Source organism: Toxotes jaculatrix, chromosome 22, assembly GCF_017976425.1.
Source record: "Toxotes jaculatrix isolate fToxJac2 chromosome 22, fToxJac2.pri, whole genome shotgun sequence".
Taxonomy (NCBI): Eukaryota; Metazoa; Chordata; class Actinopteri; family Toxotidae; genus Toxotes; species Toxotes jaculatrix.
The window spans coordinates 12,131,232-12,145,564 of NC_054415.1; the positions used below are offsets into that span (position 1 = coordinate 12,131,232).

The window sequence follows — 14,333 nt, forward strand, 5'->3', positions numbered from 1 at the left end:
CGTACACTGATGGAATGAACACGCGCTTCTAGTGAGTCATTCGACTACCAGCATGCACCGGGAGAAGTTTTTTTTCAGGTGGGTGGGATTTTTTTGAGAGGCGTTGCCGCACATCGAGTACTTCAGGATTATATATCCGCAGCTACTCACGCGTTTTCATACATTGCGCATTTTACTTCTGCGTACGCCGCTGCAAGTTTCAGAGTTTTAGCTATTCGGAGAAATAAAGATTTAGCAATGGCCAACTACATTCACGTACCCGACGAGGCTCCAGCTGTGCCCAAAATAGATGTGACAGTTGACGAGAGCGACTACAGACCCGGTGCACTGAAACTGATCAAGGAGCTGAGACCTAGCTGGAAGCCATCCGAGGTCAAAGTGAAGGTGCGGTTTATATCATTTAAAAATATATTTTCCTGTTAGTCTGCTTGGTAACGCATTTTTCGTGCTTGAATCTTTCTTTCTTTGTAGTTAAAGTTGTGTTAGCTAGCAAGGTGTTCCCACATTTTAAAAAAACCCGAGTTAGCTAACACTACCGTTAATTGATTCCAAGAGCTAATATCACACGAAACTAGCCAGCATAGTGACACCAGAGGCAGCTGAAATGTCTTTAAAATTGCTGTGGACATCGTCAGACACATGGTAGATAATTTCCTCGTTGCAGTGCAGCTCCGGAGATACTGCGGTAATATTTCCACGTTAGGGTTAATGTTTTGCCTTTGTAAATAGCATCTGCGTCAGCTTAGGTCATGATCAAACAGTGGGAGTCTCTCTCCGCTTTTGGCGCAGTTAAGCCCGTTCCTCTGCGTTACTTCGGCGGCGTTATGCTTAACTTAAAGCTTATGTAATCTCGGTGAATGCTGTTTGAGAAGTAATGCTTAGATCAGCAGCAGCTTGCCTGGAGGTGGGTTAAACAGACAGAGGAGCTGTCGTATCCGTCAGTTTAACCTTTAATTATGTTCATGCTGCGCCTCAGTGAATTTCTGGAATTCAAAAAAAGTCCTAGCACTTTCAAAGCCAGGGTAGTGTTAAATATAGATTAGGGATTGGTAGGAATCCCTTGTCTGTTCTTGTAAATTTCTGGAAGACACACAGATCACCAACAGGGTATGACTATAGACTGTTTGCGTTTACTTTTTACATAAGTGACTTAAACTAATCCAATAAGTGTCTTGTTTGATCTGCCAGAGTTGAGCTACTTTTTTGTAAAAGTACAAAAAAGCAAACAAAAAATCAAATATTATTTCTAAACATTACATTATGTTATTTTAAGCCACGCACCCTTAACATCAGATTCATTGAAAGTGAATTAGTCTCCTTTTCCAATAACAGACCGGGGGTGTGGCTCTACTTGGTAAACACAGTGAGAATGAGAGCTGATCACATGCTCTGACACTCTTGCCTATATTCATCAATGAGAAGCAAAGTGGGAACTCAGCAAATGCCAGTCATTGCTTTCTCAGGCAAAATAAAATTCCCCACAATCCTGTCATTCTCAGTCAATCCTTTCTAGAGTGAACAATTCGGGCTGGTATGTTGGCAGCACCCCGTCCACCCTCCCCAAAAATGTTCCGAGCTTAACAACAGTGACAGTTAAGCTTAAATCACCCGAGACACGCTCATATTTTTTAAAGGAGACATTAATTCCTCCTCTCTCTTCTGTTGTTTGCCAGATGCCTGACTCCTCAGAACTTATGTAATTCTTAAAACAATGTAGGTTTTCAGTTGCAGTACTTAAATAGCATAATGTGGAGGATGGTCCCACTGTCGTCCAACCGTAGGCATCAAGAGAGATTGTTGAAGCACAGGACAATTATTATATTTCCCTGATTCACCTGTTGTCTCTCTTTCCTCTGTTTGTCTCTGCAGTTTTTCACAGATGGAATAACCAATAAGCTGTTGGGCTGCTATGTGGGTTCAGTTATGCAGGATGTGGTTCTGGTCCGTATTTACGGCAACAAGACAGAACTTTTGGTCGACCGGGAAAATGAGGTGAAAAGTTTTCGAGTACTACACGCACACCGCTGTGCCCCGCGCCTCTACTGTACCTTCAACAATGGCCTGTGTTACGAATTTCTGCAAGGAACCGCCCTGGAGCCTGAACACATTCGCAGTCAACCTGTTTTCAGGTAAAATTCTTTCCTATGCAGCCTTGAGTCTTAATGGGTGTTGCCAGGAAGGCACCAAACCTGAGAGTTAGGTTTGTCACCTGTCATCTATCACTGCCTACAACCCCTAGGCTTGTTCTACATACCTGACAGACATGCGCATTCATATTCTTGTTTTAACTATAGTTGTGAGGACACTCACAGTTATGTAATGCATTCCCTAGCCCCTTAACTTTAACCAACACAACTATACCTTACCCCAACTCTTAACATGACCTAAATCTGAAAAACAAAATTTGTCCTCACAATGATAGAAAGACATCTGCACACGCACACATTCAAGTTTCTTAAACGCTTATTGCATTTTTTTGGCATATTTTAGGTGCCCAGGAATCAAAGGGAAATTCTGTTTCTTTATTTTTAACAGTATTTTAGACAGATTTGTTTCTGTAACCTGAGTTTTGTCAAATGTTTTGACAAGAATATAGCATGTTGTTGCTTAATGCTCTGATTCAAATTCTCCCATGTTCTGTCTCGTCTACCTTGCAGGCTCATAGCCAGGCAGCTGGCCAAGTACCATGCCATCCACGCCCATAATGGATGGGTGCCCCAGTCTGACTTGTGGCTGAAGATGGGCAAGTACTTTGCTCTCATCCCCAAGTACTTCGAGGACCCTGAGCAGAACACCAGGTGAGACCCTGTGGTAGATCATAGTTACTGAAGTCTGCCAGACATTCAAATGTGGCTGGTTAACTGTCAGAGATTTTCTCCTGATGTGCTTTGAATGTTTCGCTGCATCTTAAAGCCTCATACAGCTCGAAGTAAAGTGTGTTAAAAATAACTCTTGTAGATATCACAGGAGGTTATCGAAATTTTCCCCAATCACGTTTTCAACGTGACTCAACTACCGGTTATCTATAGGTTTTATACACCGACCATTTAAACTGATTAAAAGATTTAAAAAAAGATTTGAATTCACCACGAATTTAAAAGGATAAATAGTGAAATGCAAAGCAGTAGCAAATCTCCCAAAAACAAAGTGTAGTAATTTATAATATGAATTGGGACTATAAAGAAACTTGGTGTACAATGTGAAATTAATAAGACATAATAATAATAATGTCATTGATATTGACATGAAGTGCAAAAAACAAGTAAGCCTGTAATAAATAGCACTTTATAACTGCACTTTATTACTTACTTACTTACTTTACTTACTCTACTTTGTGTTTATAATTTCATAAGTGTTAAGTAAGTGTAGGTATTTGTGTTATTTATTTACATGTGTGCCTTAAAGCCGGGAGTCTGACAATAAAGACTCTTGAATCTTGAATAGATCTGACAAACAGTTATAATTATGTAGTTTTCTCTAAGTCTTTTTACAGTTTTTTTTAAGGAGGCGGATCAGTAAATAAAGCGTTTGGGAACATACGGCTTTGCCTCTTGTGTGTTTCTGTTCTCAGTTATCTCCACGTGGAAGTATGACCCAGTATTATCAGTGAGTCACAAATGATCCAAAGAGCCACAAGCTGCAATGGCGCAACACAAAGAGTATTCTTTTTCAGCTGCACATGTCTCACATGACTGAGGACGTCCATGGAGTTACTTTCATAATCTCAGCTGATGTGACATCACTTTACAGCTATGGCATTCATAAGAGATAACTGAACAGAGCAAATGACAGTTTCATTCAATACTGCAAAACATAGAGGGGCAGCACTCTGAAAATGTAGAGTAGTTCATTTATTCTCAAAGAAACAAGCAAGCAAATGTTATATATGTTAAATAAATATTTAAAAAAATATATATATATATTTTTTTATATTTATTTAAACATCTTAATCATGTATAAGATAAAATCATTATTACATCAGTAAACTGTAATATCTCCGTCTAAATATTTAGGTTATGTAGGTTTCAGATTGTGTCAGCGCTGACTCAGAAGTGCACAGGTGCACTGCATCAGAGGCAAACCAAGTTACAATCATCGCAGATCGCTCGACGCTCTTTGGGTACTTTGGCACCATTAAATCTTGATTGTCAGAAAATTGCATTGGCAGTAACGGCCTCCTTCATGTGTTTTGGCACCCAGAGTGAATCCAAAACAAACATTGACTTTTACGGGCTGTTTTATTTCCATGGAAGCCACCCAAATATTAACACTGCAAGGGAAATGCTGATAAAGAAGGACTGCAACACCCGCAGTATCTTGGGGTTCTTGTATGTTGAAGTCAAAAACAAATAGGCGGATCACAAGGACCGAATCTTGCTCTTTCCAATTCGTGTTGCACAATGTTTGTTCACTTTGACGCCACTGTCTCCTGATCAGTTCCTACAAATGATAGTAAGCTGTGTAGTAATTGTCTTGTACACATAGCACTGTCTGACAAATAAACAAAATAACTAAACTGAAATGCACAGCCAAAAAAAGGCTGTTTGATGATGATGATGATGATGATGATTATTATTATTATTATTATTATGATTATCATGTGTTTTTCTCATGTGGTATAGTACGGAAGAGCGTTTTGTGTCATTTATGGGGTAATAATTATAATGTAGTTATGAATAAGCCAGTGTTGTCATGCAAAGCATTGTTGCAATTTATGGTGTATGTGTATGTGCAGTTAAATTCATGAAATTTTACATTATGAGTAGTTATGTAGCCAGATCCTGTGAATTCATTTTGTCACTTAGATTGTGCATCTAAGAATGAATTGCTTTTTTGCTTTCTCCAACTATTGCAACCTAAATTGTTTTGCACTTATAAAATTTGGTGGTTTATTTTCTTCTCCTTTTTTGGCTGCTTAATTTTAGTTTCTATCTCCATCCCTACTTCTATTTCTAACTCTACTTTCAGGTTCCCCATACTGACTTTATCTCCATCTGTCGTTCCTTTAATAATCCTAATACTCCCTCTGCCCCCTGCAGGTTGAGCATGGAGGTGCCCAGCCCACGGTGCCTCCGAGAAGAGCTGGTGTGGCTCCAGCAGAGCTTGTCGGTGCTAGGCTCCCCCGTAGTTCTCTGCCACAACGACCTGCTCTGCAAAAATATCATCTACAACCAGGAGGAAGGTGAGTATAAACTGCACGAGTGTAGTCTTAGGCATTACTGTATGACTGAATTGTGTTGTAGTGTGATCTGCATTGGTCCCTACGCTCAGGTAGGATTGCATTACCTGCACTTCCTAGTCCTGCTAGTCACATGCTTCACTCATTGTCAGTGTTTGCATTGAGTCACAGGCGTAGAACTAGAACGGTCAGACAAGACAATCCAGTTGTTTGAAACCAGCGAATCCTCTTAGATGGAATCCTCATTCGAAGTAAGGCAAACACACCTTCCAGTGGAATGTTAGGACTAATTGTGCTTAACTTCCTCCAGTAAATTTTGCCAAAATCTGCTTTTTTTTTTTAAATCAATGCAGATAAGCACAGTGAAGCCTTTTCTAATTTGGATTTCATTGTTTTTCCTAAATTTTGTCTGATCTGTCATTCTAATTCTGTGCTGAAAACTTAGATGGAACACCAGTGTTATCAGCCTCAGCAAAACAATACCATTACATCCTAACACATACCAAGTCTCAGTTTTATTGACAGCACATGTGTTGGTGGTTTAGCAATGTTGCTGTTTTTGATGGTGTGAATGTCCACCAGTATATCCTCAGACAAACTAATTAACTGAGTGACTTTAATCAGAGCGGTCAGTGGGAGTGGACCAGGTCTAAGCATTGTCTTTGTAGCAGAGGGAAGGTGTGGTACATCGGTGTCAAAGAATAAGCAAAGTGGGGTAAGAGGAGAGTACAGAGTATTTTATGCATGTGGGAGGTGGGGTGGGGGTTTTTAAGAGCTGTCAGCCCCCTCGTCAGTTTGTGACGAGGGGCGGGGCCCTTCTCACAGCTCCTTGTGTCTAGCCTTTCTCCCCTAGGAATGACAGCTGAGGCTGTGGCTGCCCTGCGCCGCCCTGCCCTGGGGAGGCAATGGAGAGAGACAAACCTCACGCACAGTCGGCTCTGAGGGCCCTCGCGTAGTCTGCCCACTGCTCAGGCTAATCAGGATGAGTTCATGGCAGCAGTAGGAGCCACGTATCTACTTATCACCCTCCAGTGCTACTCGGCCACCAGTTCTGACATCTTATTGCTAGGCTACTTACAATACGGATTATAACACAATTGTTTTTTTTTTTTTATGGTTTTCACTTGCTTTAAGTCACTGTGAGTGCCAGCCAAATGCCTAAAATATAAAGCTACTTTCCGTGACTGCTACTCACTCTGCAATTTCCATGTCAAAACACCTTTATTTATCACTTGGCAGATCACATAAGAGAAAGATTATGTCCCGCGATATTCAGCTTTTTTCTCATTGTCAAAAAAATCCCATGAAAAGATCAAAACCAACAATGAATGAATTCTCGTAATTCCTTTTGCCATAGAGCTCCATTGATTCCTATGAGGAAATATTAAAAACACACCTGTCACACAGCCACACAGTTTTACTGGGTGACATGTTTAACAACATTACAATGGTCACACAAAACGTATCTATTTAGAGTCAGTCCTGCTGCTATAAATACTCATTAATGCACCAAATGTGTGCTGGTCTGCAGCTGAAAATAGTCCTCAATAAACTGTCACAGTTTACTCCTGTTTGAGTAACATTTGAAAAAACTATTAGAAAGTGAATGAATTATGAAATGAATCATTTACAAAGAAGACATGTGTGACCCCTTTTTATTTATTTATTTAAAGAAATTTGTCTTCAGAACGAATGAATGGGCTTGTGGCCGAGAGCCACACACAGTCTGGGCAAATTGGAAAGCACGGAAGGGCAAATGCATTGTTACTTTGGGTCTTTTTATGGAATTTGTTGACACTGACAGGAACATAGATTATCATCAGCCTTATCCTCTGAAGCTGAAACATGCTTCTGCAAAAATGCAGGCAAATATTTTTGCCTAAGCACACAGACCGGCAGTATCTGGATAGCGATACCAAGGTGCACACCTGCAGAATCTCATTTGAATATGTGGTTCTGCATATCAAACAAGCTCTGACTCGCTCAGCAAGGAAAGATATCCAACATGAGGCCAATGTCCACAGTGAAACTCCCTGAAGTTCCTTTGCGTCCAGTTTTTAGAAATACAGCATTTCATTATATATATATACACTCATAATATTCAGTTAATGTATAGTGTAGATCTTTTTTATAGACATGGTAAAAGTATGTGCACGAAATTCGTGCATGTTTGCAGACTTGCAGAATCATGTTTCATGCTTCAATAAATCAGACGAAAGAGGTTATCAGTACTTCTGTTTGGAAGTATTATTGACTAAGAGCTAGAAAAGAAGGGAATTTTCCCTTGTCCCAGTACCTCTATTGTAATCTCATATGCCTTAACACTACAAACACAACTGGACCACACCTACAAATGACAACCACAATGGAATGGACACCACAGTAGAGTCTGGTCACTTCGGGTTCCAAGCCATAATTCATACTCCACTTCTGACTGCGCCCACTCAAACCGTCTGAACCGTCGTTGTAGTATCCCCTGTCTTAACCTGCCTTGAAGGCCTTTTGTTGAATTGAAAAACTAAGTAGGCATGAACAGAAACTTAACATCTACCACTCTGCTTCCTGTCACTTCTGCTCAGCTGTTGTCGCAGAGCTGAAACCACTCGTCTGCCAAACGCGACAGCAGAGAAGCCACCATTTCCTGTATTGATAAAACCATAAACAGAAGTGGTGGAAGCTCAGTTATTTATTTTTTTTTGACACAGTTTTCCTAAGATTCTGGTTAAAGTTAAAAAGAAATGCTGTCAGCAAGTGCTGTATTGCTTTTCTTCTCTCTGTATCTCTCTTTACTTTGTCTCTCAGCCTCTGTTACAGGCTTAGCTTCCCTGCCCCTCTCACTTGATTCAGATGTTTGCAAAGAAAAAAAAAAAGCCTGCACACATTTTACTTGGTCCCAAGAGCCACAAAAACTACAGTTCAGCAGCCAACAGGAAGTCTCTCAGAGATTCTGTCATTTGCAGAAGCAGCAGAAATGTCACGCTATTGGGTTCACAGCAGACCAATGGGAAGGGAGCATTGGAGGGGAGTGTTGTGAGAAGGGGAAGTGAGGTTGCATGTGTGAGGGGTGGGGGGGTGGGAGAGAGAAGGAATGGGACTTTGGCTGCAGGGCCTGATGTTTCGACACTGTGCGTGGGAGCAAGAATGGACAAAAAGACAAATGTGTCAGTGAGAGAGTGAGCATGTGTGAAAGATGTGTTTGCCCCAACCTTTTCATCTGCTGCACAGGGGGGCTATAGCCACTGCCCGGAGGTGTTCAGTTGTGTCCCGCTAGGACCTACACGCCGGCTGGTAACCCACCTCAAAGTGTCTTTCTTGTAGTCCAGCAACACCTCAAAAAATAATGTTCCATGTGTTAGGGCAAAGAAATTAGCTAAGGCCAAAACAAACAAACAAAAAAACATTTAAGTGCAGAGACATTTAATGAAATGCATTGTTCTTCAAAGTTTTATGTCACTGTAACAAACCGGGCTTGTAAAAGTAAGGGTTTGTATTTTGAGGTCAACCACTTCATGACTGAAAGCTTCCCTGTGTGCTCATTAGCACCTCACATTCTCATTGACCAGCAAATGCAATCAGACAGCAACACATTCTTTAGCCTTCACACTGCGTGCTCTAACATCAGATTTAAACTTTCAAGGAGATGATCGGCTTTAATATTCTGTTGGGGTTTTTTTTTCCTCACACATATTTCATGAGCACTTAGAGACTCTTTTTGTAGTTGCTGAGATTTCAAACTTTACCAAAGAGCTATAACTTCATTGGGCTCTCAGTTAGCCCTGTTAGCATCAGGTGCACTGTTTGTTGTGAGTCAATAAAGTTCTGAGTTGTGTTGAAGAGTGTGTTGCTGTACGTTGTTTTGGCAGCTCAGTGTGCTTTTCCTAAAATCCGCTTGAGTGTCTTTGTATTTTACCATCCTCCATCCTTTGTCTCTTTGTTTCCTTTCTCATTTTAGCCTTTTTTCCCCCATCTCTTCAAAACAAAACTTTTAACTGGCCATATTTCCTTTATTCTGTGCATGTATCCAAAACAAACATTCTTTGAAACAGCAGCTGTTCTCACTTTTTCCCTAGACTTTTGTATGTGTTCCATGTCTTGCATCAGGCTTTACACACTTTCACCTCTGCTAATGTAACCCAGCTGCTTATTTTGTGTTTTTTCTTTCTTTTTTTTTTTGAAAAAGGTTGATAACTCAGTTACTGGTCCATCTACTCTGATAAGGATTACACTGGAGTCCGACTCCTCAAACTCCATGAGGACGTACAACCTGTCTATCTGTTCTCGTTTGGTTTGCTTCCCTTGTAGTTCTTCGATATAACCAATTTAAAACAACAATGCAGAGACATAGAGTTTCATATCCTTAACAGAAGCTTTTACTCTGAATATATTTGTTGACTCGGACTTCCCTAAATCTTAACAGCATATTTGTTTTGATGGGAAGTGTTAGTCAGCAGTTATTTTCAGGGGAATACCTCTTTAGTCTAAATATCTCTCTCTTTAATTCTCATTATTTCATTTTTTTTCTGTGCTAAAGTCTTTCTGTAACTTCTTCCCTCAAAATGCAAACTCTTACTCTTGCCCCAGAATCGGCTCAGTAGCCAGTCCAGTCCAGTCAGACAGGAAGACAGTTACAGTATGAAATGAAAAGCCTTGACATTCTGAGTTATCAAAGGGAAAACACAACATAATCATTTTGCCTGCTTCTCGTGTCTCTGTCTAAACAAGGCTGCTTCTCTTTCCAGGCAATGTAAAGTTCATTGACTACGAATATGCTGGGTACAATTACCAAGCCTACGACATTGGGAACCATTTCAATGAGTTTGCTGGTAAGTGCACTTCCTGGTATACATTTAAAAAAAAATTAAATTAAAAAGATTAATTTAACGTACATGTTGGTTTGTTCCAGGCCTGAATGAGGTGGATTATAGTCACTACCCAGAGCGGGCCTTTCAGCTGCAGTGGCTCCGCTCATACTTGGAGGCCTATAAGGAGCACAAAGGCCAGGGCAGTGACGTGACTGATAGAGAGGTGGAGATTCTTTACGTCCAAGTCAACCGATTCGCCCTGGTAAGTGTTTGTACACATGCATTTTATATTGTGTTTAATTATAGTCAAGCATATCTGTAAAATTTGTACAAAAGAAGAAATTGGTCACAGTCTGATTGGCAGATATTAGGAAGCTGACATTTAGTCTGCTTGATTATGAGTACAAGTAATTTCTAACTAATGCACTATGCCCTTTTCAGTTACAGTCGACAGGACAGAAGTGAAAATGAAACACTCGTAGCGTAGGAGTCCCGGGGGGTTTGTTGTGTTTGTTGTTTTTTTTCCCAGCCCTGCTGCCACAGGTGTTGGGCCAGCAAACATGCATTATAGAGTGATGTGGGTTAAACAGTGCAGAGTGATGTGGGCTATAACCCACGCTACCTGCTCTGAATATGAGAGGAGAATATTTGTGATTTGCACACTGATGTGGTAGAAGGGTGCCTCCCTTATACTCTTAATGACTTGTAAAGCCTTGTGAGGCCCAGCTCACTCTCCCCTGAGCTGCATTGTGCCTTGTTTACTGTCAAGAGGAAAAGAGGGCAGTGAGGAGGATGGGCAACTGAAGCAATTGTGTTTCTGTGTCAGCTATTTGTTGTTGTTGCCATAGGGCTTCTGCTGGGTTAGTATATGCTCGAGTGAGCTGTGTTGGGTAATTAGAAACGACATTTACTTTTAGACAGCGAGTACATGCTAATCCTTTGCGTCTCCCTGTTGCTCTCTGTCTTTCTCCTCCGTGTCTAGGCATCTCATTTCATCTGGGGTCTCTGGGCTCTGATTCAGGCCAAGTTCTCCACCATCGACTTTGACTTCTTGGGGTATGTTGCCATCTTGAAATAATCCAGCAAACACATTTTATCATTTGCTATTTTATTCTGCCCTGGCCAGCAGATCTCAGTCCTTTAATGATATGTTTAAGAACAAAATGTTAAGCATCCAGATTAGTATTATTTGTGTCATCTCAGTGCACAGTGTGTCTGAGCAGTCTGATATATTTTTGCTCTGGTATCCATCTAGCTAACATGTCACATACATTTATATCTCATCCCTGACGCCGCTCTTCTGTCTGTGTGTCTCTCTGCTCTCAGATATGCAGTCCTGCGCTTCAACCAGTACTTCAAGATGAAAGCAGAGGCTGCTGCGCTGAACTTACCAGAATAAAAGCCCCCACCCCCTCATTTTCTCTTCCTCCTGCTCTTCCTCCCTTCCGACCTGCTCTGTGCCTCACATGCCGACAGCCGAGCGCCCTCTAGGGGTCTGCACAGGGAAGAGCCAAACTGAGAGTCTGTCCTGTTCAGTGCCTGCAGGTCCCCTCAGTTGTCCTTATCTCTAGAGATTGAAAGGACCACAATCTTATCCATCATCTGCAGTCACACCTTTGGTAACCCGGAGGTAGCCCAAATTTGTAGTATGGGTGTGTATGAAGGACAGACTTGACACCTGCTATAATGTGAAGTTCACATGGCGAAATTTATTGTGAAATTTATTGTCATTTCAGTTATTCTAATTGCAATTAGGATATTAACATGATATCAACATATGTATTTGTTAGCAGCTTTTTCTCGCAGCTCAGATCACTATAAATAGAAAGACGGAGGTGAAATGTCATCTCTTTCGCAACCATAACACCGCAGCCACCTACGTGACTGATAGGTTGCCCAAACACTAATCTAGGTGGAGACACCTTTCTCATATGCACATTCATGGTGAAAACTGTCAAGAGCCAGCCCAGCCCAGCCCTGCCCATCACCAGATTTATACCAACGCAAGAGCAATACAAAGCCTACTTTGTTTGCTAAGAAAACAAGATGGAGAAAAAAAAACCTAATAAATGCCAAGATGGAAAGCCAGTACTATCCCCTAATCCCATGTGATATTAGCCACACCACAAGAAAAAACAAAAAAGACAAACTTGTGGCCTGCCTTGTGACTCTTGTTCTCATTTCCCATCATGCAGGGGTGGTGCGCCAAAATAGCCATGTAGTCATTGTTGCTGTGTAGTTTGGTGAGGGATTGTGTTTTTGCTTTCTTGACTTAAGATAGGAACATCGAGTTGTAGGAGAGCATCTTGTGTTTACATCTAACCTCTCCCTTGAGTTAAATAGTTGTAGATCACTGAACAGCCATTTGACTTGAGAGATTTTCACTGTAATAGTTTAGGGTTCAGGTTTGTTTTGACACTTGGTTTTTGTCTAAATCTTAACCGGGGACAAAAAAAAAAAAAAACATGCATCTCACTGTAATTTGAACATTCCATGTTCATAATGCTAGACAGGAAATTTGGTTGTAGGTCACATGATAAGTCAGCAGTATTAGGGACTTTATTCACTGTGACATTGACTGTAAGCCATGCTGTGCCAGACAAGACCAAACCATTATATTGTCTGCTCTGTTTCAGGGAATGTTCGGGAATCATCTTTAATATAAAAAAAAAATAAAAACACTGCTGTGCAGTCCTGACGAACTAAGGACTGACCATTTTATATACTTGTAGACCAGTTTTCATTCACAAATGTGTGTTATTAACATAAGTGTCATTGGCCTTGCTTGGCTGTCAGAAAATTTGCTGAGCCACTGTTGGCATTCATCATTTTTAAGCGCCCAATGTTGAAATGAAGGTCTGTAGAAAAGTGTAGAATTTTGGCAAAAAAAAGAGAAAAGAAAGTGAAGTTGGTTATCTCAAATAGGTTAAGTCGATCTGTGTTTAGTCAAAAAAAAAAAAAACAAGTTATGTAAGTCAGCTGTTAGTTGGACGTGAGGAGCAAGAGCACCATCTGCTGGAGAGAAAAACAATGGCTGCTGTCAATCGTTACTCCTGATAATCACCTCTGACCTTCATGTTAAATGTTAATGTTAGCTTTAGGAGGCCCTTTAAAAACTAAAACATCTCTTGGTTCTTTTAACAAGCCTACACCAAAGTGCTGATATGGTTTCTTTTTCTTTTTTTCTTTTTGCTTGTATATAAAGCACACTGTATCATTTTCCATGTAGCACAAAGAGGATTAGAATGACGATTATATAGACCTATTAAAAAATGACAGTTTTTTTTATACTTATGTAAGTGGAAATGTTAAGGTTAAGGTCTTTGGGAGTGTGTGGATGTTTGCTGGTGCACTAACAGACAGCATGAAAACGGTGGGTGGGGGGGGGTACATTCAAAAAAGACTTTATAAACTTAAAAGGCCAAAAGAGACCTTGATTTTCAGCTTCCTGAGCAGTTCAAATTTGACATGTAAAATGTGGTAAAACAAGTTTTCTTGTTTACTCAAAAATACATTTGCCAAGGTGCCCTCTGCTGTAACATGTTTGCAAAGCTCTGTGAAGAGACTGCCTGTCAAGGTTGGGCTATCCAATCACATATACACTCCCACACGGTACTAGCTAAGGAGTCATTGACGTGTTAGTTTGCCTGTGTACCTGTGAAAGCTCTTACTTTGTACTTTACAGTTTTGAAGTTTGAAGGTCAGCCCTGTTACTTCTCTTCTGTCTTTAATTTAGTGTTGTGTTGTGTGAAATAAGATGGAAGAATTAAGGCACAGTTTGAGTCAGACCTAAGATAAATTTGAAATGTGTGTGTGTTGGCTTTAAACGTGTATTTGATGGTAAGTGGTTGATTAAGTTACTGGTTGAAGTTGAAGGAGAACATGTTGTGGGTCTGTGGAAGATTGTTTTCTGCTTGGCGTTCGTTTAGTGACACCACGTTTACACATAACATGCACAAGTTAATGCAGTTTATTGTTCAGTTGACTGCCACCTAATAGGATATTCAAAATGTTTAAATTTATAATGCTGATATATTTACTATAATCTGTGTATCCTTGCTCATCTGAAACAAATGCATTTTCACTGTATATCAAAGGTCATCTCGGTTCTGATCATAACGTGAACCAGCACTATATGTCCGAATTGTGTTTGTATTTAACATTGTAAAAAAAAAAACAACTTTAAATTTCTCTGGCCACTGTAGCATATGTTTATATGTACAGTAAACAAATGTAATAATATCTTTGCTTGTTCTGAAATGTGAATGAATGTACATAGAAGTTCTTTTATTTTTATTTTTTTTTTTTCTAAAGGGTTTCATTAAAGCGAATAGTTGCCTGGGGTAAAGAGG

General features: G+C 40.3%; 1 protein-coding gene across 1 annotated transcript; it reads left to right on the plus strand.

Moving 5' to 3' along the window:
• The first annotated feature begins 103 nt into the window (after positions 1 to 103).
• etnk1 (ethanolamine kinase 1) lies at positions 104 to 13,009 on the plus strand. The gene is made up of 8 exons (XM_041030443.1): positions 104 to 384; positions 1,870 to 2,129; positions 2,658 to 2,798; positions 5,040 to 5,182; positions 9,919 to 10,002; positions 10,083 to 10,243; positions 10,964 to 11,037; positions 11,308 to 13,009. The coding sequence occupies exons 1-8, from the start codon at positions 238 to 240 to the stop codon at positions 11,378 to 11,380; spliced, it is 1,083 nt and encodes a 360-aa protein (XP_040886377.1). The 5' UTR covers positions 104 to 237; the 3' UTR covers positions 11,381 to 13,009.
• Positions 13,010 to 14,333: the final 1,324 nt, after the last annotated feature.

Bases quoted from the DNA above. Each gene is read 5' to 3' on its own strand.
- etnk1 (XM_041030443.1), top strand. From the start codon at position 238: ATGGCCAACTACATTCACGTACCCGACGAGGCTCCAGCTGTGCCCAAA. The intron at 5,183-9,918 runs GTGAGTATAAAC...TTCTCTTTCCAG, and splicing joins CATCTACAACCAGGAGGAAG to GCAATGTAAAGTTCATTGAC. The intron at 10,244-10,963 runs GTAAGTGTTTGT...CTCCGTGTCTAG, and splicing joins AAGTCAACCGATTCGCCCTG to GCATCTCATTTCATCTGGGG.